At 45.9% G+C, this 24027-nt stretch overlaps 2 protein-coding genes across 4 annotated transcripts in view; one reads left to right on the forward strand and one right to left on the reverse strand.

Annotated features, from left to right (window-relative positions):
- The window catches only part of LOC141148307 (guanylate-binding protein 7-like), a 94491-nt gene that overhangs the window by 70268 nt on the left and 196 nt on the right, over nucleotides 1-24027 (forward strand). The window lies entirely within an intron of this gene.
- The window catches only part of LOC141148306 (guanylate-binding protein 6-like), a 128278-nt gene continuing 116719 nt past the window's right edge, over nucleotides 12469-24027 (reverse strand). For all 3 annotated transcript variants that reach the window (XM_073635608.1, XM_073635610.1, XM_073635609.1), the window contains one exon: nucleotides 12469-15463. In XM_073635608.1, coding sequence (XP_073491709.1) covers nucleotides 15239-15463 — 225 coding nt within the window. In that variant the 3' untranslated portion in view covers nucleotides 12469-15238. The remainder of the gene's footprint in view (nucleotides 15464-24027) is intronic.

Below are 24027 nucleotides of genomic sequence, written 5' to 3' on the forward strand. Positions count from 1 at the left end.
CTTTCATCCCACCGACCCGAGTCCAGTCGCAACACCGGCTCAATGATTCGGATCCTCAGCATACACAAGCACTCACCAACAGTGTGCTTCTTTCATCCCACCGACCCGAGCCCAGTCGCAACACCGGCTCAATGATTCGGATCCTCAGCATACACAAGCACTCACCAACAGTGTGCTTCTTTCATCCGAACGATCCGAGTCCAGTCGCAACACCGGCTCAATGATTCGGATCCTCAGCATACACAAGCACTCACCAACAGTGTGCTTCTTTCATCCGAACGATCCGAGTCCAGTCGCAACACCGGCTCAATGATTCGGATCCTCAGCACACACAAGCACTCACCAACAGTGTGCTTCTTTCATCCGACCGATCCGAGTCCAGACGTAACACTGGCTCAATGATTCGGATCCTTAGCATTACAAACCCCACCATCCAATCCGAGTCCAGTCGTAGCACCAGCTTAACGATTCGGATCCTTCCCAAACCAACTTTCACCAACTGATCCGAGTCCAGTCGCATACCGGCTCAATGATTCGGATCCTTAGCATTACAAACCCCACCATCCAATCCGAGTCCAGTCGCAGCACCGGCTTAATGATTCGGATCCTTCCCAAACCAACTTTCACCAACTGATTTCGAGTCCAGTCGCATACCGGCTCAATGATTAAAGATCCTTGGCATTACAAACCCCACCGTCCAATCCGAGTCCAGTCGCATACCGGCTCAATGATTAAAGATCCTTGGCATTACAAACCCCACCGTCCAATCCGAGTCCAGTCGTAGCACCGGCTCAATGATTCGGATCCTTGCCAACCCAACTTCACCGACCGATCCGAGTCCAGTCGCATACCGGCTCAATGATTCAGAATCCTCAGCATTACAAACCCCACCGTCCAATCCGAGTCCAGTTGTAGCATTGGCTAAACGATTTGGATCCTTGCCAACCCAACTTTCCCTGACCAATCCGAGTCCAGTCGTAGCACCGGCTCAATGATTCAGATCCTTGCCAAAATACAACTTTCACCGACCGATCCGAGTCCAGTCGGAACACCGGCTCAATGATTCGGATCCTCTGCAATACAAAGCGTCACCAACCGATCCGAGTCCAGTCGTAGCACCGGCTCAACGATTCGGATCCTTGCCAACCCAACTTTCACCGACCGATCCAAGTCCAGTCGCATGCCAGCTCAATGATTCAGGATCCTCGGCATTATAAACCCCACCATCCAATCCGAGTCCAGTCGTAGCACTGGCTCAACGATTCGGATCCTTGCCAACCCAACTTTCACCGACCGATCCGAGTCCAGTCGCATACCGGCTCAATGATGCAGAATCCTCGGCATTACAAACCCCACCGTCCAATCCGAGTCCAGTCGTAGCACCGGCTCAATGATTCAGATCCTCTGCAATACAAAGCATCACCAACCGATCCGAGTCCAGTCGCAGCACCGGCTCAGCGATTCGGATCCAGCAATCCAGCAATCCATACAAAGCCCCCTCGTCACCTCACATCCAAAACTGATCCGAATCTAGTCACAGCATCAGTGCAATGATTCGGATCCTCGGCAATATGAACTCCACCAACCGATCCGAATCCAGCCGTAGCACCGGCTCAATGATTCTGATCTTTGGCAGTACAACTCCACCGACCGATCCGAGTCCAAATCGCAGCACCAGCTCAACGATTCGGATCCTGGGCAATACAAAACTTCTTTGACTGATCCTTCACAAATAAACCCCACCGGTGCTTACACCTCAGCCCGGTTTGAACTAGTCGCATCGTCGCTTACGAATACAGTGGAACTTAGGATTCAGATCTTCAGCCTTACGTGTATTAAAGTATTAACATTCACAGACATGCATCTCATCATAACTCCTTGCAATCGCTGCAAGACACGCATCTCATCATAACTCCTTGCAATCGCTACAAGACACGCATCTCATCAAAACTCCTTGCAATCGCTGCAAGACACGCATCTCATCATGACTCCTTGCAATCGCTGCAAGACACGCATCTCATCATGACTCCTTGCAGTCGCTGCAAGACACGCATCTCATCATAACTCCTTGCAATCGCTGCAAGACACGCATCTCATCATAACTCCTTGCAATCGCTGCAAGACACGCATCTCATCCTGACTCCTTGCAATCGCTGCAAGACACGCATCTCATCATGACTCCTTGCAATCGCTGCAAGACACGCATCTCATCATGACTCCTTGCAATCGCTGCAAGACACGCATCTCATCATAACTCCTTGCAATTGCTGCAAGACACGCATCTTATCATAACTCCTTGCAATCACAGCAAGACACGCATCTCATCATAGCTCCTTGCATTTGCTGCAAAAAAAAAAACAAAAAAAAAAAAAAAAACACGCATCTCAGCATATACCCATTTTGCAATCTCTGTAAAATATGCATCTCAGTACAAACTCCTTGCAATTGCTACAAATACACGCATCTTACCACATACCCATTAGCAATCACTGCAAAACATGCATCTCAGTATAAACTCCTTGCAATTGCTGCAAATACACGCATCTTAGTGTTTACCCACTTGCAATCGCTGCAAAACACGCGTCTCAGCATATACCCATTTTTGCAGTTGCTGCAAAACACGCATCTCAGTATAAACTCCTTGCAATCACTGCAAAACACGCATTTCAGCATTTACCCATTTTTTGCAGTCACGGCAAAAACACGCATCTCAGTATATACTCCTTGCAATCGCTGCAAAAACACGCATCTCAGCATATACCCATTTGCAATCGCTGCAAACATGCATCTCAACATATACTCCTTGCAATCTCTGCAAGCACACTCAGTGGTGCTCATACAGCCCACTTCATCTTTTTTAGTAGCACTTAAAAAAACCAGACTCGAGCTGACCCTTATCTCACGCCTCCTAGTGTTTCTCTCCCAAGTACAAGTTCCTGACTAAATCCTTAAATTAGACGTGCCAGCAATAGCGGATCTGCCCAGATGGAATGAATTTCTCATCAACTGGAATGGTATGTCAATGTTCATTCCGTTAGCATCTCCCTCTTCATCTCAGGTAGTCACGGACGCCGCAGCCTCCACAGGTCCTCGCGTCAATTTTTTGGCTATCTTTGGTTTGAAGGGCCATGGCCATCAGAAATCCTTTTGATTCCCGGCTTCAGTTAGTCCTTCTCTTTGTTTGAACTCTACCCCATTATTGCAGCAGCTCATGTCTGGCGCAGTAACTGGGCAGGACAAACACTGTCGTTTGCCACAGACAACCAAGCCACAGCTAGTATTATAAATAAAAGCAGGTTCAACTCGCTGGCCATCATGGCCTTCCTGAGCAGGCTGGTGCAACTATCCCCACAGCAACAAATAATGTTCGCTGCATCTACATCCCAGGCAAATGCAATACTCTGGCCGACGCACTACCCGTTTTAACTTTGCGTTATTCTTTCGCAGGGATCTGGAACCGACCCGACCATGTTTCTTATCCCACATTGGTCGTAGCTAACCTCGGATTAAAACAAACACCTTCACAATGCTACCCGCCTTATTAATCTATCATTTTCTCACAACGCCCTGAAGGCCTACCGTACTGCCTGGAAAATCTATGACAGGTTCCTAGCCTCAAACCCTGGGGCAGTATCAGGAGATTTCCATCACATCCTGGCCTTCATATCATCTTGCCACACACAGTTGGCATTTCCACACTATACCATTAGTCTCTACTTAGCTGGCATCCAGCATTTCATCTCCTTACAAAATCCTACCAAACCATCTTTGGTTGCCGCCCATGCGGTCAAGTCTATACTGCACAGTAGTCACAGACAACTCCAAATCAACAGTAAATGCCTACCTGCGACCAGCGCCATATTCCGAGACATGTCTACCATCCTGTCACATTCCCCTTTGGGTTAATTTCAGCCTGGTCGTTCACGCAGCCATCTACCTGGCTTTCTGCGGTTTCTTATGCCCCAGTGAATTCACGGTCACCGGTCCCAGTAACATGTTACATAGACGCCACCTGACACGCCACCAGAGTTACTTCATCCGACACCTCATGGTGTCCGAAACACAACAGTCTGGTCCCGGTGTAGATATCATACTTCCCAGACTCGTAACGCCTGGTGCCCCGTGGCCATTCTAGACCAGTTATTAGCTCATCTGCCCAACCTCTCGGAGGGCAGCCATTACTACCATTCCCTACTAGCCCTCTAAGTAGCAACCAGTTCACTAGACACGTTAGAAATCTTTTGCCCAACTTAGGCCTTGACCCCGGACAATTCCCTGGAAATTCTTTCGCATTGGAGTAGCATCAGCAGCCTCACGAAACGGGGTCCCGGACCATGTCATCAAGAAGATGGGCAGGTGGAAATTCGCTTGCTTCGCTCGATACATTCTCAATCCACAAGCAGAAATGCCACAAGCCTTTGGCAAGCTTGCCCTGTAGTATATCAGTAAACTTAAATAAATCATTACCTCCCTAACCAAGTCTTTTTGCGCCCTTCTCTGGCATACCACCCAGCAGATCTGGGTTTACCATACAGCAGGCCAGGGCACACTTCAGGTCTATTTTATGTTGTTAGTCTTGTGACGTGTTTATGTGCTTCATATCTCTCAGGACGGAGGGCTCCGACCATAAATATCTATATCTATATATATCTATATATATATATAGATATATATATAGATATATATATATATATCTATATATATATATCTATATATATAGATATATATATATAGATATATATATATATATCTCATCTTCCAAAATTCGAATTTCGCATAAAATGAATTTGAATAGAAAACATTAGAACAGTATAGAAAAGAATAGACTAGAAAAACAATAGAGCAGAATAGAATAAAATATATATTATATTCTGTCCTGTTCTATTGTTTTTCTAGTCTATTCTTTTCTATTATTTTATATTCTAATCTTTTCTATTCAAATTCATTCTATGCGAAATTCGAATTACAGAAGCCATCTTCCGAAATTCGAATTTCGCATAGAATGAATTCAAATTCGTATAGAAAAGTTTAGAATAGAATAGAAAAGAATAGCATAGAAAAACAATGGAACAGAATAGAGAAAAAAAAAAAAAATATACATATATATATATATATATATATATATATCTATCCAGGGCCGATCCTAGGGTCACAAGCGCCTGGGTGCAGAAAAATTTCTGGCGCCCCCACATGGGCGTGGTCATTTTTAGTAACTCCTTACAAATATTTCCATGGCAACGACTCAACCACAGAGATGCTCCACCACAAAGTCTTCATTACCCTGGGATCCTTACAGGTACAATAAACAAAATACAGGAAGAGAAGCAAGAGTACTTTATTGGGACCTGTAGAGGGGCCTCTCTGATGGAGACAGAGAGCGCTTCTGTTAGAGAGTCTGTTAGAAAGAGCCCCCAGAAATACTACAGATGTGATACAGGAGATGATCAGAGACTGCAGACATAGTACAGGAGATGATCAGAGACTGCAGACATAGTACAGGAGATGATCAGAGACTGCAGACATAGTACAGGAGATGGTCAGAGACTGCAGACATAGTACAGGAGACGGTTAGAGACTGCAGACATAATACAGGAGATGGTCAGAGACTGCAGACATACTACAGGAGATGATCCAAGACTGCAGACTAAGGATGATCTCCGGCGTGTTTGCAAGCTGCACGTGCCGAGCCCGCCGCTAATCACAAGCAGTGAGACATTTCCCAATCTCTGCAGCCGCACATTGGGAAATGCCTCACTGCTTGTGATTAGCGCTGTGCAGTGCCGAGTTCCTGGCGGGCTCTGCACGTGCAGCTTGCGAACACGCCAGAGCTCATCCTTACTGCAGACATAGTACAGGAGATGGTCCATTAGACCCCTTTCACACTGGAAGCGTTTTTCAGGTGCTTTAGTGTTAAAAATAGCACCTGGAAAAAGTCTTATCTGCAATCCCAATGTGAGAGCTCTAATGCTTTCACACTGGAGCAGAGCACTGACACGACGTCCAAAAAATTCCTGCAAGTTGCTTCTTTGAGGCGCTTTAGGAGCGGTGTATACACCGCTCCTAAAGCGCCCTTGCTCATTGAAATCAATGGGCAGTGCCTGCAAAGCGCCTCCGCAGTTGCGCCTTTGAACCCTTTAGTGGGGGTTAAATGTACCTCTAAAGCGACGGTAAAGCGCCACTAAAAGTAGCAGCGCATTACCGCCAACGCCCCCGCACTGTCAGTGTGAAAGAGCTCTTAGTACATATCATTAAACATCATATCTGTAGATGGACTACTGAGGTGCAGGAAGGGACAGGGGCTGTGTATCCTATGTAATCTATCATGCCAAAAAACCTCTCCTAGCAGGGGCAGCCCAGAGCACATCTAAAGGTGTGCAGGGGATGCCATTCCTACACACAGCACACTGACTCACCTCGGTTCTCTCTCCGTGCAGCCCGAGATAGAGATGGGAGGGGGAGGCATTCCAACTGGAGTTGGTAGAGACAGTGCGGGATCCCAGTGTGAGGAATTAATTCCCGCACATCAGCAGCCACTGACTAGAACACTGGTGTCTGGAAGAGGAGCGCCCCTCCCCCGAGCACTGCCAGGCTGGACGGGCTGCCCTACGCTCACACTGGATTTCTGGACGGACACTCACAAGGAGAGAAGGAGGGAGGGGAGAACTCTGGCTCTTCGGCGCCCCCACCTCTGCAGGCGCCTAGGTGCAAAGCACCCTTCGCACCCTGGGTAGGATCGGCCCTGCATCTATCTATCTATCTATCTATCTATCTATCTATCTATCTATCTAGATAGATAGAACTTCTTTCGAAATTCGAATTCAATAGACTGAAATAAAATTTGAATAGAATAGAAAATGATAGAAAAGAATAGCATAGAAAAACAATAGAGCAGAATATAAAAATATTTTATTCTGTTCTATTGTTTTTCTAGTCTATTATTTTCTATTACTTTCTATTCTAATCTTTTCTATTCAAATTCAAATTCATTCTATACAAAATTCGAACTTCAGAAGCCATGTTCTGAAATTCAAATTTCGTATAGAATGAATTTGAATTTGAATAGAAAAGACTTAAGGGTTAAGTGTGCTCCTAGGGAGTGCTTTCTAACTGTGTGGGGGATTGACTGACTGGAGGAAGAGAGACATCTGTGTTCCTGTGATTAGCAGGAGCACAAGATCTCTCTCTCCCTCTGTGACAGAACAGACCGCCGTTCTGTCTCTCCTACGATTCATCGGTGGGTTCCGGTGGCCATCGCCCGCGCTCGCCCCAGAGCCGACAACAGGAATCACGTACAGTACATAATTTTGTGCTTAAGGGCCGCCTTGCCGTAGTAAATATATGTGGTACGGTCCTTAATAGGTTAAACATGAAAAGCATCAAATGTCCTTGTGTATCCATGCGGTCCCTGGGCAAAATGGGACTCCTCTGGGTTTCCACTCATCCACAAACAGCAGGTATACAACCATGAATAGGAAAAGAGCTGTATTCAAATAATGCTCATCCAGTCTTGTGATTCACATTCAACTGTCACACTACAAGTGGTGGAGCACTTAAGTTGTTGTGGTGTCTGGAATAATAATAGGGCGTACACACGGTCGGACTTTGTTCGGACATTCCGACAACAAAATCCTAGGATTTTTTCCGACAGATGTTGGCTCAAACTTGTTTTGTCTACACATGGTCGCACAAAGTTGTCGGAAAATCCGATCATTCTAAACGCGGTGACATAAAACACGTACGTCGGGACTATAAACAGGGCAGTGGCCAATAGCTTTCATCTCTTTATTTATTCTGAGCATGCGTGGCACTTTGTCCGTCGGATTTGTGTACACACGATCGGAAATTCCGACAACGGATTTTGTTGTCGGAAAATTTTATCTCCTGCTCTCCAACTTTGTGTGTCGGAAAATCCGATGGAAAATGTCCGATGGAGCCCACACACGGTCGGAATTTCCGACAACACGCTCCGATCAGACATTTTCCATCGGAAAATCCGACCGTGTGTACGGGGCATAACTGATGTATACAGATCAAAACTTTTCATAGGTTTATCTCATTATTTGGGACATCTTGTGTTATTCTCATGTTTTTTTAATGACAAATTAGAGACACCAATCTCTAGGTTAACAGGAGGCAAGTCGGGGCTCCTCCTTCAAGATAAAAAGAGGAAGCTTTCAAAGCCATACCAAAGTACATTCCAGCCACAGAGGTCCAGGGAATCTAGGGGCCTTTCACCAGGGGAGAGACACAAGGAAAGAGAGAGGAGAGGCACCCAGGCAACTTTCCTAAGGTCCTGGAAGCAGAAGACTTTGGATATTCTGCAGGATTCCGGGAAGTCTTTTTTGACAATTAGAGCAGCCAGGCTCTCACATCGGGGGCCAGGCTGGCCCACTTTGTTGAAGTTTGGGCAAGACACTGCAAAGACAGGTAAGTGCTGTCCACAATTACAATTAAGTTTGTGTGCCCTCCTCCAACCAGTCATTTTACGCCCACCAGAGTTCCATCTTCCTCTCAGAAGGCAAAAATATTATTAGAGTACAGTACATCAGAACACTGCTAGTCCAGGAAGCTGCCCTACCAGTCCCATCCTCGGAAAGATTTACCAGGTTTTACGCAACTCTCTTCCTGGTCCAGAAAAAGAATGGCAGCTGGCACCTGGTCATAGACATCAAGAGGCTAAATCAGTATATTTTTCTGGATAGGTTCAAAATTGAGTCGAGGCTGACCATCACACAAGTAGTACAGCCAGGAGATTGGATGCTTTCAGTGGATCTGCAGGAGGCCTACCTGCATTTGTCGACCCTACTGTCTGGTTGCAGCCCTGGCCCCTTTAGGGAGAGAGGCCTTAGAGTCCATCATTATTTGGACGATGTACTCCTCTTGGCTCACATGCAAAGATCAGTTACGCAACCACAAATAACTCTTGTTAAAGGCACTGCTGTCTTTCGGTTGGTCAATACATTTTGAGAAGAGCCAGATGCACCCAACCCAGCAGATATTGTACCGCTTTGCCATGGCCTCCCTTTCCCTGCCTCCACAGAAGATAGATTATGTCAGAAAGAAAATGCACAGAGCAGCCAATCAGCTTCTGAATGTTTAAGCCTGTTAGGCATAATGTCGGCATGCATCCGGATGGTTTCCTGGGGACACTGACACATTTGGCAGTTCCAGTGAGACATCACCTAGAGGAGCTGATTTTAGTGTCACCCCACATGAGGAAGATCTTAGGATGGTGCCTAGGAAGAGAGTCCCTTATAGTCTTGTGGCCATTAGGACTGTTGAGCTGAATCACAATTAGGACAGACACAAGTGAGAGGGACTGCGGAGCCCATTGTGGAGATGTCTTTAATTAGGGGAAAGGAAGATTCCAGTCAAGAGGAATCAAGGCAACTTGTTTGGCTCTTGCTTCCCTTTCCACCAAGATGAGGGGGAAGTCAGTCCTGCTTCAGGTGGACAACAAAAGAGCAGTGGCCTACATTCAGAGGCAGTGAGGTACTCAAAGCCATACACAGCTGAGAGAAGTTGAGCCAGTCATGACATGGGCAGAGCTACACCTGAAGGATCTCAGGACAGTTTATCTGCCAGGCAGAGTGAATACAGAGGTTAACCTCCTCTTTTACAAATTTTTGGATCTGAACTAGTGGGTCCTTCACCCACAAATCTTCCTTCAGCCGGCCCAGGATATGGGGTAAACCCCAGATAGATCCTCAAGCAACCACAAATTCCAGAGGTTTTTGTCTTGTTTTCCCCACCCTGGAGCAAAGCATATAGGTGCTCTCTCTGCACAATGGAATTGCAGCCTGGCATATGCCTTCCCTCAGTAGGGAAGGCCTACCCTGATAATGAGATTCTTGTTGAGATACTTAAACGCACAGATCTCAGTAGTGACCATCCTGCCATATTGGCTACGCAGGCCCTGGTTTCCTGTAGCTCTTCATCTCAGTATTCAAGCTCTGATTCCCCAGACACACCTGCCAAATCTGCTGTTGCAAGGGGACTGTCTCCTCCCGAACCCACACAAACTTTGCCTTCATGCATGGCTGTTGAGAGACTGAAGAACCTAGGGTGCTTGTCAAGAGAAATTGCTACCCTATTGAAATCCAGAAGGCCGTTCACAAATAATATTTATTTGAGGATCCCGGATAGATTTGTCACATTTGCGGCAGGAAATGATTATTCTCCTACCACTCCCTCAGCTTCCCAGGTCCTGGACTTTCTTTAGTCTGGATTAGACCTTGGTTTGGGCCTGAACTTTCATAAAGTACAAGTAGCAGCAATCTCAGCTATGACTAAAATCAAGTGGATAGAAAACCCTCTGATTATCCAGTATCTCAAGACCGCTCCATCCCCCTAGAAAGAGGACTTTTCCCCAAAAGGATCTGTTGGTGCTTTTAGATTTTCTCTCTAACCAATCTTTTGCACGTACAGAATAATGCTTCCTGTGGAACATTACCTTCAAACAATATTCCTTGTGGAAATTACCCCAGGAAGGAGGGCGTCAGAGGCCCATATTACTTTCTTCCTGGACAGAGTAGAACTCTCTCGGTAGCCCAGTTTGTTGCCAAAGTAGCCACATCCTTTCACCTCTCAGAAACCTCAGCTATGCCTAATTTTTCAGAGTTGCAGGCAGAAATCTTACATGAACTGGATATCTCTTGGACATCTCTAGAACTTTAAAACAATACCTCTCAGCCCCAGCTTCATTTCGGGCTTCCGGCTTCCCAGTGGCAAGAACGGGGAAGGAAGCTTCCTCAAGGATCTTGGCCAAAGGACTGTGTGGCTCATCTAAAAAGGCACACAAGGCAGTAGGTGTTGACCCACCAGTGGTGGTGTTGAGTGAGGTGGTGGCATCTTGGGAAGCATTTTCCAACATCTCAATAGAGACCATATGTAGAGCCACATCTTGGTCTTCACATCATAATTTTCTAGGGCACTACAGAGTGGATCCGGGGGTCGTGCCTACAGTTGATTTAGGAAGAAAAACAATTGAGGCATCTATCCCCATACGATACATTTTTTCTGTTTAGCATCTACCCACCCTGTTAGCTAGTTATTTATCATAGGTATGCTGCCATTTTGGCACCAGGGAAATGGAAAATTGTTTCAAATACTTTCCATAATTTTAGTTTCCTGGCGCCAATCCATGGCAGCATACAATTCCACCCTCGGTATGGAGCTCATTACAGAAAATACCGGGGATGTTTGCGGTGTTTCTTTTATGCTTTTCACTGGTCTTGAGCTACAGGTGGAGCTCTATCATAGGTATGCTGCTATGGATTGGCGCAAGGAAAGGAAAACTACGGTAAGCATTGATGCAATTTTCCATTTTCTTTATTGTCTGATTTTTTTTCAAAGGTGTTATACCTTGTGGAGAAGATGTAACCCAGCTCAAAAGAGCTGCTGAAAAAATTATTTCAGACCTAGATGCCATTATTCCATACGTCAAGAATATTATAGCAGAAATGGCTGAAATACAAAACAGAATTTCCACCTTAAAGGAAGATGCTTGTAAACTTATTGTTCTATTGTAAAAAATGCACTTTGCAATTGCAATTTTTTTTGTTTTTTTTGTACATATTGTTTTGTGTTGTTTGCAACAACTCTTTGCAGGAAAAAGTGAAAACAAGAAGAAAATGCCATTTTAATTACTTGTTGAAATAAAAAAGATGTTTTTCAGCATTCACGTTTTCTGTCTTTAATTTGGTTACCACAACAGTGGTAAAATCTGTATTTTGTACATTAAAAAAAAAACACACTTCTTCTGTGTACCATCTTTGTACTTACAGTATCTTACAAAAGTGAGTATACCCCTCACATTTTTGTAATTTTTTTTAATTATATCTTTTCACAACACTGAAGAAATGACACTTTGCTATAATCATAGGTGTGCACAGACTTTTGCATTAGGGTGTGCACCCCAAAGCTCAAACACACATGCGTGTGTATATATATATATATATATATATATATATACAGTGGGGACGGAAAGTATTCAGACCCCCCTAAATTTCCACTCTTTGTTATATTGCAGCCATTTGCTAAAATCATTTAAGTTCATTTTTTTCCCTCATTAATGTACACACAGCACCCCATATTGACAGAAAAACACAGAATTGTTGACATTTTTGCAGATTTATTAAAAAAGAAAAACTGAAATATCACATGGTCCTAAGTATTCAGAACCTTTGCTCAGTATTTAGTAGAAGCCCCCTTTTTATCTAATACAGCCATGAGTCTTTTTGGGAAAGATGCAACAAGTTTTTCACACCTGGATTTGGGGATCCTCTGCCATTCCTCCTTGCAGATCCTCTCCAGTTCTGTCAAGTTGGATCGTAAACATTGGTGGACAGACATTTTTAGGTCTCTCCAGAGATGCTCAATTGGGTTTAAGTCAGGGCTCTGGCTGGGCCATTCAAGAACAGTCACGGAGTTGTTGTGAAGCCACTCCTTCGTTATTTTAGCTGTGTGCTGTAGAATAATTATATTAATTTGGCTTTATAATCAAGATCTGTAAGTATGCAGTCTGAGTTCCCTTTTATGGTTTGACATTGAAAAAGCTCACTCAGCTCAGCATAAGACGAATCTTGAAATAGCTAGGTTGTGTGCATGTCATTTTTGTACCAGTTGTTCTCCATGTACAGAGTTAATGACTAAAGGTCAGTAGGTCAGTGGTTTCACAGATAAGAATATACTCAGAGTATCTGTCATAGACTTTATTGTAAAGATCTTTTTAAAAGTAAAAACATATATTATCTATAATATAGTTAGTAATTTGATATAGTTATTTAATTAGTTAGCTAGATTGAGTTTGTGTGAAGTAATATATATATTTATATATATTCAATTATAGTTTAATATGCATTTGTAAGGTTTGGTACAGAATTGCATTTCTGTAGCTTAAAGTATATCCATTACAAGAATTCGGCCATTTGGAAAGGTCATTCACCTTGAGTTTTTTATAAGAATCTGTTGTGTGTTACTGACAATCAAAGAAGCTTAAGAGACGTGTCAGCTGTTGGCAAAGAGAATATTTAGAATAATCACGAATATGATCATTTCATATTTAGTTCTAGCTATATATGGTTATGGCTGTGGTTTGCTGACTAGTAGATTTGAAATGGTATAAAAAACAGTGTGACACTAGGCTAGACACACACTTCACTACACTTCACTACACCACACAACACAACACATGTCCTTCACTCACACACAGAAGGACTTCACTACTTTTTCACACACACAAAGAAGGACACACACATCCTTATACTAAAGAAGACATTTTGTTTACATTAGGCCTATATACAGCCTACCTCACAAACAGCTGCTAGAGCAGACACCTCTCTGACATAGAGAAGCACAGACGGAGCTAAAACATCTCTTGAACTTTCTTGATACAAGTTTTTGTTCCTATTATCTTTTGTTTTACTACATCAAGCTGTAAGAAGAATTAAACTTTGTATATATATTCAAGTTATTGCCAAGTGTGACCAAATAAACTCACACTTTGTTTTAAGACAGCCTGGCTACTGAACTTTTGAACAAAACGCCAAAATTTTTACATGTGCTTAGGGTCATTGTCTTGTTGGAAGGTAAACCTTCGGCCCAGCCTGAGGTCCTGAGCACTCTGGAGAAGGTTTTTGTCCAGAATAACCCTGTACTTCGCCGCATTCATCTTTCCCTCGATTGCAACCAGTGGTCCTGTCCCTGCAGCTGAAAAACACCCCCACAGCATGATGCTGCCACCACCATGCTTCACTGTTGGGACTGTATTGGACAGGTGATGAGCAGTGCCTGGTTTTCGCCACACATACCGCTTACAATTAAGGCCAAAAAGTTCTATCTTGGTCTCATCAGACCAGATAATATTATTTCTCACCATCTTGGAGTCCTTCAGGTGTTTTTTAGCAAACTCCATGTCGGCTTTCATGTATCTTGCACTGAGGAGAGGCTTCCGTCGGGCCACTCTGCCATAAAGCCCCAACTGGTGGAGGGCTGCAGTGATGGTTGACTTTCTACAACTTTCTCCCATCTCCCGACTGCATCTCTGGAGCTCAGCCACAGTGATCTTTGGGTTCTTCTTTACCTCTCTCACCAAGGCTCTTCTCCCCCGATAGCTCAGTTTGGCAGGACGGCCAGCTCTAGGAAGGGATCTGGTAGTCCCAAACGTCTTCCATTTAAGGATTATGGAGGCCACTGTGCTCTTAGGAACCTTAAGTGCAGCAGAAATTTTTTTGTAACCTTGGCCAGATCTGTGCCTTGCCACAATTCTGTCTCTGAGCTCTTCAGGCAGTTCCTTTGACCTCATGGTTCTCATTTGCTCTGACATGCACTGTGAGCTGTAAGGTCTTATATAGACAGGTGTGTGGCTTTCCCAGTCAAGTCCAATCAGTATAATAAAACACAGGTGGACTCAAATGAAGGTGTAGAACCATCTTAAGGATGCTCAGAAGAAATGGACAGCACCTGAGTTAAATATAGGAGTGTCACAGCAAAGGGTCTGAATACTTAGGACCATGTGATATTTCAGTTTTTCTTTTTTAATAAATCTGCAAAAATGTCAACAATTCTGTGTTTTTCTGTCAATATGGGGTGCTGTGTGTACATTAATGAGGAAAGAAATTAACTTAAATGATTTTAGCAAATGGCTGCAATATAACAAAGAGTGGAAAATTTAAGGGGGTCTGAATACTTTCCTTCCCCACTGTATACACATAGACAGACACACACTTATATATAAATATAAACAAACATTATAAAATGTGGACGGTGTCAGTAGGGCAGTGAATGGTGTCAGAAGGGCAGAGATTGATGTCAGATGGGCAGTGGGCAGCGTCAGTAGTTTTTAAATGTATTTATTTTTTATAGTATTTTTTATTTACAATTCTTTTAGGAGCCCCACTGGGGGCTTTGGCGAAATAACAACAGAGAAAGGGGCTGAGGATAGAGATATTCCCCAACCCCTTTCTCTGCAGCATCAGCTGCACTGTACAGTGAATGAATGGGAAGTGCTCTGTGCTGAGCGGTTTCCTGTTCATTAACACAGTTTACTAGGCTTCAGTTATGAATGAACACAGTGAATAATCTGTACCAATCACTCATTGTGCTCATTCAGAAAAGGAAGCCTCCAGTAAATGGCATGGGCTCGGGAAGCAGGGGTAATCTAAGCCATGCGGGTGTGATTAGTGGCACACCCCCTGCGCATGCCTATGGTAATTAGGGTAACTGTAGTGTGTTGTACCTATAATATAACACAAATATTTTTATTGATGTTTTGTATCTGTTGTAGTAAAGCTTTATTTTGCTCATTTAGCATATTCAGAAGTTGTTGAGTCTTCTCTTCCCTCTCTCGCTGTAATCTCTCTGCCTCCTTTTTCTCTTGTAATTCTCTTTGTAATTTGTCGATCAGTGCCTGGTACATCTTGGCTTGTTCCTGAAATCCTTGCTTTAGGTATAATTCCTGTTGCTGTGAACAATAGAAGAGATAGATACATACATACAATAGATACATAGGGATCAATGAGTGACAGTTCCTTGATTATCTAAATGTTCAGCTTCAATGCTGAAAAATGATTCATTGTTTTGATGGAGTTCATATAGAATTTGGACCACACATTGGACTATTTTTCAATGAATCACTTGACCTCCAGAAAGTTATAGGCTGAACTGATAACTACTGATAGGCTGCACTGATGGGCACTGATGAGGCTGCACTGATGGGCACTGATAGGCTGCTCTGATGGCTACTGATAGGCTCCATTGATGGGCACTGATGAGGTTGCACTGATGGGCACTGATAGGTTGAACTGATGGCTACTGATAGGCTCTATTGACGGGCACTGATGAGGTTGCACTAATGGGCACTGATAGGCTGCATTGGTGGGCACTGATGAGGTTGCACTAATAGGCTGCACTGATGGCTACTGATAGGCTCCACTGATGAGGTTGCACTGATGGGCACTGATAGGCTGCACTGATGGCTACTCATAGGCTGAACTGATGGCTACTGATAGGCTGCATTGATGGGCACTGATGAGGTTGCACTAATAGGCTGCACTGATGGGCACTGATAGGCTGCACTGATGGCTACTGGTAGGCTGTACGGATGGCTACTGATAGGCTCCATTGATGGGCACTGGTGAGGTTGCACTGATGGGCACCGATAGGCTGTATTGATGGGCACTGATGAGGTTGCACTAAAAGGCAGCACTGATGGGCTGCACTGATGGGCTCTGATAGGCTGCACTGCACTGGGCACTGATGGGCTGCACTGATGGGCTGCACTGATGGGTACTGATAGTCTGCACTGATGGGCACAGATAAGCTGCACTGATGGCTAATAAGTAATTTTCCTCTGATAGCTAATAAGTCATGTTTCTCCTTCACTGATGTGTGCTGATAAGACTGCACTGATGGGCACTGATAGGCTGCACTGATGGCTACTGATAGACTGCACTGATAGGCTGCATTGATGGGCACTGATGAGGTTACACTGATGGCTACTGATAGGCTCCATTGATGGGCACTGATGAGGTTGCACTGATGGGCACTCATGTGGCTGCACTGATGGGCACCGATAGGCTGCATTGATAGGCACTGATGAGGTTGCACTAATGGGTACTGATGAGGTTGCACTGATGGGCACTGATAGGCTGCAAGGATAGACTGCACTGATGGGCACTGATAGGCTGCAGTGATGGGCACAGATGAGGTTGCACTGATGGGCTGCACTGATGGCTACTTATGGGCTGCACTGATGGTTACTGATGGGCTGCACTGATGGGCACTGATAGGCTTCACTGATGGCTAATAAGTAATTTTTCTCTGATGGCTAATAAGTCATTTTTCTCCTTGACTGATGTGCGCTGATGAGGCTGCAGTGACGGGCACTCATAGGCTGCACTGATGGGTACTGATGAGGTTGCACTAATGGCTACTGATAGGCTGCATTGATGGGCACGGATGAGGTTGCACTGATGGGCACTTGATAGACTACACTGATGGGTACTGATGAGGTTGAACTGATGGGCACTTGATAGACTGCACTGATGGGCACTGATGAGGTTGCACTGATGGGCTACACCGATGGCTACTGATAGGCTGCACTGAGGAGGTGGCACTGATGGCCACTGATGAGGCGGCAGTGATGGGCACTGATAAACACTGATGAAGAGGCACTGATAAGACTGCACTGATAAGGTTGCACTGATATGATGGAACAATGGGCACTGATGGCTACTGATGAGGTGGCAGTGAAGGGCACTTATAAACAGCACTGATGAAGAGGCATTGATAAGGCTGCACTGATATGCTGCACTGATGAGGCTACACTGATAATCAGGACACTGACTATCAGTGTAAATTATTCAGTGGTTTGCCTGGAATTGTGTTTTATTAAATACCATCTGACTTTACCACTTGACCTCTGATTTACCCCCATTCATGACCAGGCCATTTTTTGCGATACGGCACTGTGATATTTAACTGACAATTGCGCGGTCGTGCGACACTGTACCCAGATAAAATGTATGTCATTTTGTCCCCACAAATTGAGTTTTCTTTTGGTGGTATTTGATCACCTCTGCGGTTTTTATTTTTTGCGCTATAAAAAAAAAATGCCCGACAATTTTGAAAAATTTTTTTTTCCTTACTGCTATAAAACATATCCAATAAAAAAATGTAATTTCTTCATAAATTTAGGCCAATATGTATGTATATATATACATATTTTTTATTAAAAAAAATTTGCAATAAATGTACATTGATTGGTTTACGCAAAAGTTATATCATCTACAAATCAAGGCATATTTTTATTTATTTATTTATATTTTGTTTACTAATAATGTCGGACATTCTGACACTAAGGCTCGGTTCACACTGGGGCGACTTGGGATCCGACTTGTACGCCCTCAAGTCGCCCCAAGTCGCTCCAGAAATAGTTTCAATGGGAGTTAACGCTAGCGTCTTAATAGACACTACTGAAGTCGCTCCGACTTCAGAGCGTACTCCCTGTACTACTTTGATCCGACTTTGATCCGACTTCAGCCTATTGACTATCATTGAAGTCGGATCGCCGTCTCGCATGATCCGACTTCGGCATGCGACTTGTGCTCAGATGATCTTGAGGGGAACTCCGCGCCAAATTTTAAATAAAAATCCGGCATGGGTTCCCCCTCCAGGGGCATACCAGGCCCTTGGGTCTGGTATGGACCTTGAGGAGAACCCCCTACGCCGAAAAAACGGCGTGGGGGGTCCCCCCCAATCCATACCAGACCCTTATCCGAGCACGCAGCCCGGCCGGACAGGAATGGAGGTGGGGACGAGCGAGCGTCCCCCCCCCTCCTGAACCGTACCAGGCCGCATGCCCTCAACATGGGGGGTTTGGTGCCTTGGGGGAGGGGGGCGCGCTGCGGCCCCCCCACCCCAAAGCACCTTGTCCCCATGTTGATGAGGACAAGGGCCTCTTCCCGACAACCCTGGCCGTTGGTTGTCGGGGTCTGCGGGCGGGAGGCTTATCGGAATCTGGGAGCCCCCTTTAATAAGGGGGCCCCCAGATCCCGGCCCCCTACCCTATGTGAATAGGTATGGGGTACATGGTACCCCTACCCATTCACCTAGGGAAAAAAGCGTCAATAAAAAACACAGTACACAGGTATTTAAAATAATTTATTAGGCAGCTCCGGGATCTTCTTCCGACTTCGGGGGTCTCTCCGGCGTCTTCTCCCGGTGTCCGCATCTTCTGCCGGCTCCACCGCTATCTTCTGGCGCTCTTTTGCCAGCGGTGGTCCGGACCTCTGGATCATCTTCTTCCCTCTTCTCTTCCAGAGATGTTGACACGACGCTCTCCCCAGCCAGAATGGTTTCTGTGCGCTCTGCAAGGGACTTATATAGGCGGTGACCCCGCCCCCTTATGCCGTCACAGTCCCTGGGCATGCTGGGTCTGTGACGTTTTAGGAGGCGTGGTCACCGGGTGATGACCACGCCCCCTTATGACGGCACAGCCCCAGCATGCCCTGGGACAGTGACCTCATAAGGGGGCGGGGTCACCGCCTATATAAGTCCGTTGCGGAGCGTTCAGAGACCATTCCAGCTGGAGAGAGCGTCGTGTCAACATCTCTGGAAGAAAAGAAGAAGGCAGAAGTCCGGACCACCGCTAGCAATTGAGCTGCAGAAGATAGCGGAGGAGCCGGCAGAAGATGCGGACACCGGGAGGAGACGGCGGAGAGACCCCCGAAGTCGGAAGAGGACCCCCGAAGTCGGAAGAAGATCCCGGAGCTGCCTAATAAATTATTTTAAAAACCTGTGTACTGTTTGTTTTATTGACGCTTTTTTTCCCTAGGTGAATGGGTAGGGGTACCATGTACCCCATACTCATTCACATAGGGTGGGGGGCCGGGATCTGGGGGCCCCCTTATTAAAGGGGGCTCCCAGATTCCGATAAGCCCCCCGCCCGCAGACCCCGACAACCAACGGCCAGGGTTGTCGGGAAGAGGCCCTTGTCCTCATCAACATGGGGACAAGGTGCTTTGGGGGGGGCGCACACTGCGCCCCCCATGCCCCAAAGCACCCCCCATGTTGAGAGCATGCAGCCTGGTATGGTGGGGGGGGCCGCCAGCGAAGTCGCTTTGTAATTTGCCGAAGTCGTGCCAAAGTCGCGCTGAAGCCGCGTTGAAGTCGCGGTACAAAGTCGCGTTAAAGTCGTGTTGCCCATGTGTGAACCGACCCTAACCAACACTTTTTGGGAACCAGTGACACTGATACAGTGATTATTGCTAAAAATATGCACTGTCACTGTACTAATGACACTGGGTGGGAAGGGGTTAACATCAGGGTCAATCAAAGGTTTAACCGTGTGCCTAGCTGATGTTTTACTGTACTATGTGAGGATTAGCACCCCTGTCAGTTTTTATTGCCGTCTGTGCCCCCATTAGGGAGATTCACCCTCTCTATTTCTCCTGTTTATCATTATAATTAAAATTGAAAGTAAAAGAAAATCCCAAATTTTGTGTTTTCCCCAGAAAAGTAATAAAGGGGAAATATTCCAATGAGGACACTAGATCTGGTGACCTGGGGGGGTCCCCAAGGAATTCCCTTAATTTGCAGGGGTTTCCTCTCACTTCCTGTTTGGCTACAGGACAGGAAGTGATGGGAAATCTCTACAATGGGACACAGATGGCGAAAAAAAAATCTGGCAGGGGTTATGTTTAGGGATGAGCCGAACACCCCCCTGTTCGGTTCGCACCAGAACATGCGAACAGGAAAAAAGTTCGCTCGAACACCGTTAAAGTCTATGGGACACGAACATGAATAATCAAAAGTGCTAATTTTAAAGGCTTATATGCAAGTTATTGTCATAAAAAGTGTTTGGGGACCTGGGTCCTGCCCCAGGGGACATGGATCAATGCAAAAAAAAGTTTTAAAAACGGCCGTTTTTTCAGGAGCAGTGATTTTAATAAAGCTTAAAGTCAAACAATAAAAGTGTAATATCCCTTTAAATTTTGTACCTGGGGGGTGTCTATAGTATGCCTGTAAAGGGGCGCATGTTTCCCGTGTTTAGAACAGTCTGACAGCAAAATGACATTTAGAAGGAAAAAAAGCCATTTAAAACTACCCGCGGCTATTGCATTGCCGACAATACACATAGAAGTTCATTGATAAAAACGGCATGGGAATTCCCCACAGGGAAACCCCGAACCAAAATTAAAAAAAAAAAATTATGTGGGAGTCCCCCTAATTTCCATACCAGGCCCTTCAGGTCTGGTATGGATATTAAGGGGAACCCCGGCCAAAATTTAAAAAAAAAATGACGTGGGGTTCCCCCTAAATTCCATACCAGACCCTTCAGGTCTGGTATGGATTTTAAGGGGAACCCCGCGCCAAAAAAAAAAAAAAAAACGGCGTGGGGTCCCCCCAAAAATCCATACCAGACCCTTATCCGAGCACGCAACCTGGCAGGCCGCAGGAAAAGAGGGGGGGACGAGAGTGCGGCCCCCCCCCTCCTGAACCGTACCAGGCCACATGCCCTCAACATTGGGAGGGTGCTTTGGGGTAGCCCCCCAAAACACCTTGTCCCCATGTTGATGAGGACAAGGGCCTCATCCCCACAACCCTGGCCGGTGGTTGTGGGGGTCTGCGGGCGGGGGGCTTATCGGAATCTGGAAGCCCCCTTTAACAAGGGGACCCCCAGATCCCGGCCCCCCCCTGTGTGAAATGGTAAGGGGGTACTTACCCCTACCATTTCACTAAAAAAGTGTCAAAATAGTTAAAAATGACAAGAGACAGTTTTTGACAATTCCTTTATTTAAATGCTTCTTCTATCTTCCTTCATCTTCTTCTTCTTCTGGTTCTTCTGGCTCTTCTGGTTCTTCCTCCGGCGTTCTCGTCCAGCATCTCCTCCGCGGCGTCTTCTATCTTCTTCTCCTCGGGCCGCTCCGCACCCATGGCATTGGGGGGAGGCTCCCGCTCTTCTCTTCATCTTCTTCTTCATCCTCTTCTCTTCTTCTCTTCTTCCTTCTTCTCTTCTTCTCTTCTTAATTTTCTTCTGCGGGCCGCTCCGCATCCATGCATAGAGGGAGGCTCCCGCTGTGTGACGGCGTCTCCTCATCTGACGGTTCTTAAATAAGGGGGGCGGGGCCACCCGGTGACCCCGCCCCCGCTGACGCATGGTGACTTGACGGGACTTCCCTGTGACGTCACGGGGAATGCCACAGGGAAGTCCCGTCATGTCCCGTGCGTCAGAGGGGGCGGGGTCGCCGGGTGGCCCCGCCCCCTTTATTTAAGAACCGTCAGATAAGGAGACGCCGTCACACAGCGGGAGCCTCCCTCCATGCATGGATGCAGAGCGGCCCGCAGAAGAAAATTAAGAAGAGAAGAAGAGAAGAAGGAAGAAGAGAAGAAGAGAAGAGGATGAAGAAGAAGATGAAGAGAAGAGCGGGAGCCTCCCCCCAATGCCATGGGTGCGGAGAGGCCCGAGGAGAAGAAGATAGAAGACGCCGCGGAGGAGATGCTGGACGAGAACGCCGGAGGAAGAACCAGAAGAGCCAGAAGAACCAGAAGAAGAAGAAGATGAAGGAAGATAGAAGAAGCATTTAAATAAAGGAATTGTCAAAAACTGTCTCTTGTCATTTTTAACTATTTTGACACTTTTTTAGTGAAATGGTAGGGGTAAGTACCCCCTTACCATTTCACACAGGGGGGGCCGGGATCTGAGGGTCCCCTTGTTAAAGGGGGCTTCCAGATTCCGATAAGCCCCCCGCCCGCAGACCCCCACAACCACCGGCCAGGGTTGTGGGGATGAGGCCCTTGTCCTCATCAACATGGGGACAAGGTGTTTTGGGGGGCTACCCCAAAGCACCCTCCCAATGTTGAGGGCATGTGGCCTGGTACGGTTCAGGAGGGGGGGGGCCGCACTCTCGTCCCCCCCTCTTTTCCTGCGGCCTGCCAGGTTGCGTGCTCGGATAAGGGTCTGGTATGGATTTTTGGGGGGACCCCATGCCGTTTTTTTTTTTTTTTTTGGCACAGGGTTCCCCTTAAAATCCATACCAGACCTGAAGGGCCTGGTATGGAATTTAGGGGGACTCCCACATCATTTTTTTTTTTTAATTTTGGTTCGGGGTTTCCCTGTGGGGAATTCCCATGCCGTTTTTATCAATGAACTTCTGTGTGTATTGTCGGCAATGCAATAGCCGGGGATAGTTTTAAATGGCTTTTTTTCCTTCAAATGTCATTTTGCTGTCAGACTGTTCTAAACACGGGAAACATGCGCCCCATTACAGGCATACTATAGACACCCCCCAGGTACGAAATTTAAAGGGATATTACACTTTTATTGGTTGACTTTAAGCATTATTAAAATCACTGCTCCTGAAAAAACGGCCATTTTTAAAACTTTTTTTTGCATTGATCCATGTCCCCTGGGGCAGGACCCAGGTCCCTAAACACTTTTTATGACAATAACTTGCATATAAGCCTTTAAAATTAGCACTTTTGATTTCTCCCATAGACTTTTAAAGGGTGTTCCGCGGCATTCGAATTTGCCGCGAACACCCCAAATTGTTCGCTGTTCGGCGAACTTGCGAACAGCCAATGTTCGAGTCGAACATGAGTTTGACTCGAACTCGAAGCTCATCCCTAGTTATGTTATATCCCTCCCTTTTTCTATCCCAAATGAAAAAAATAAGTTTTGCCTATGGTTCTACTTTAAATGTATTCCCTGCTTTGCAGAGACACAAAGTCCATTCCTTCCCTCCCGTCAGAACGGCGATCTGCCTTGTTAACATAAACGGACCACAGTTGTGCCTCTCTGCTTGATGATTGGCAGGTGCCAGTGGACATCGAATCTGCGGTACCGACCACTTGGATCCCGCTGTATGTAATCACAGTGGGAGCGAGCCGCTGGCAAAGCGCATGCGTGTCCCCTAGCCAGAAGAGGCTGATCACTTATATATACGTGAGCCAGCACAGAGCTGCCGCCCCGTAGCAATAAAACTATGGGCAGACCTTAAAGTGGAGGGCTACCCTGAGAAAAAAATTCACTAAAAATCCTAAAAAAAATTTAAAAATTTGAAAAAAAAAATTAAACTTACCTAAACCCTTGTTGCTAGGCAGTCTTCCTAATCTGCCTCTTCCTATTCCGCGGTGTGTTCTGCTCCTCGATGAGCGGCCCCGTTGTCTTCTGGGAACTGTGTGTGTTTCCAGAACACCACGGTGCCATTCACAGAGCGCCGCGCCACTCACGCGTGAGCAGTAGGAAACTGACAGTGAAGCCGCAAGGCTCCACTGCCTGTTTCCCTTACTTAGAATGGCGGTGCCGGGACCCGAGAGCCGAGGGATGGATCGGCCTTGGGCGGCCGACATCGTGGGCACCCAGGACAGGTAAGTACTTATTTCAAGTCAGCAGCTACAGTGTTTGTAGCTGCTAACTTTTAAAAAAAAATTTCAGGGACGGAATCCCGCTTTAAAGTGTTTTTTTACCCACTTACTGTTGGTGCTAAAAGCCCCTCTGTTATAATAAATGCTGTGCCCCACTGT

The sequence above is a fragment of the Aquarana catesbeiana genome, linkage group LG06, assembly GCF_042186555.1.
Source record: "Aquarana catesbeiana isolate 2022-GZ linkage group LG06, ASM4218655v1, whole genome shotgun sequence".
NCBI classification, from domain to species: Eukaryota; Metazoa; Chordata; class Amphibia; order Anura; family Ranidae; genus Aquarana; species Aquarana catesbeiana.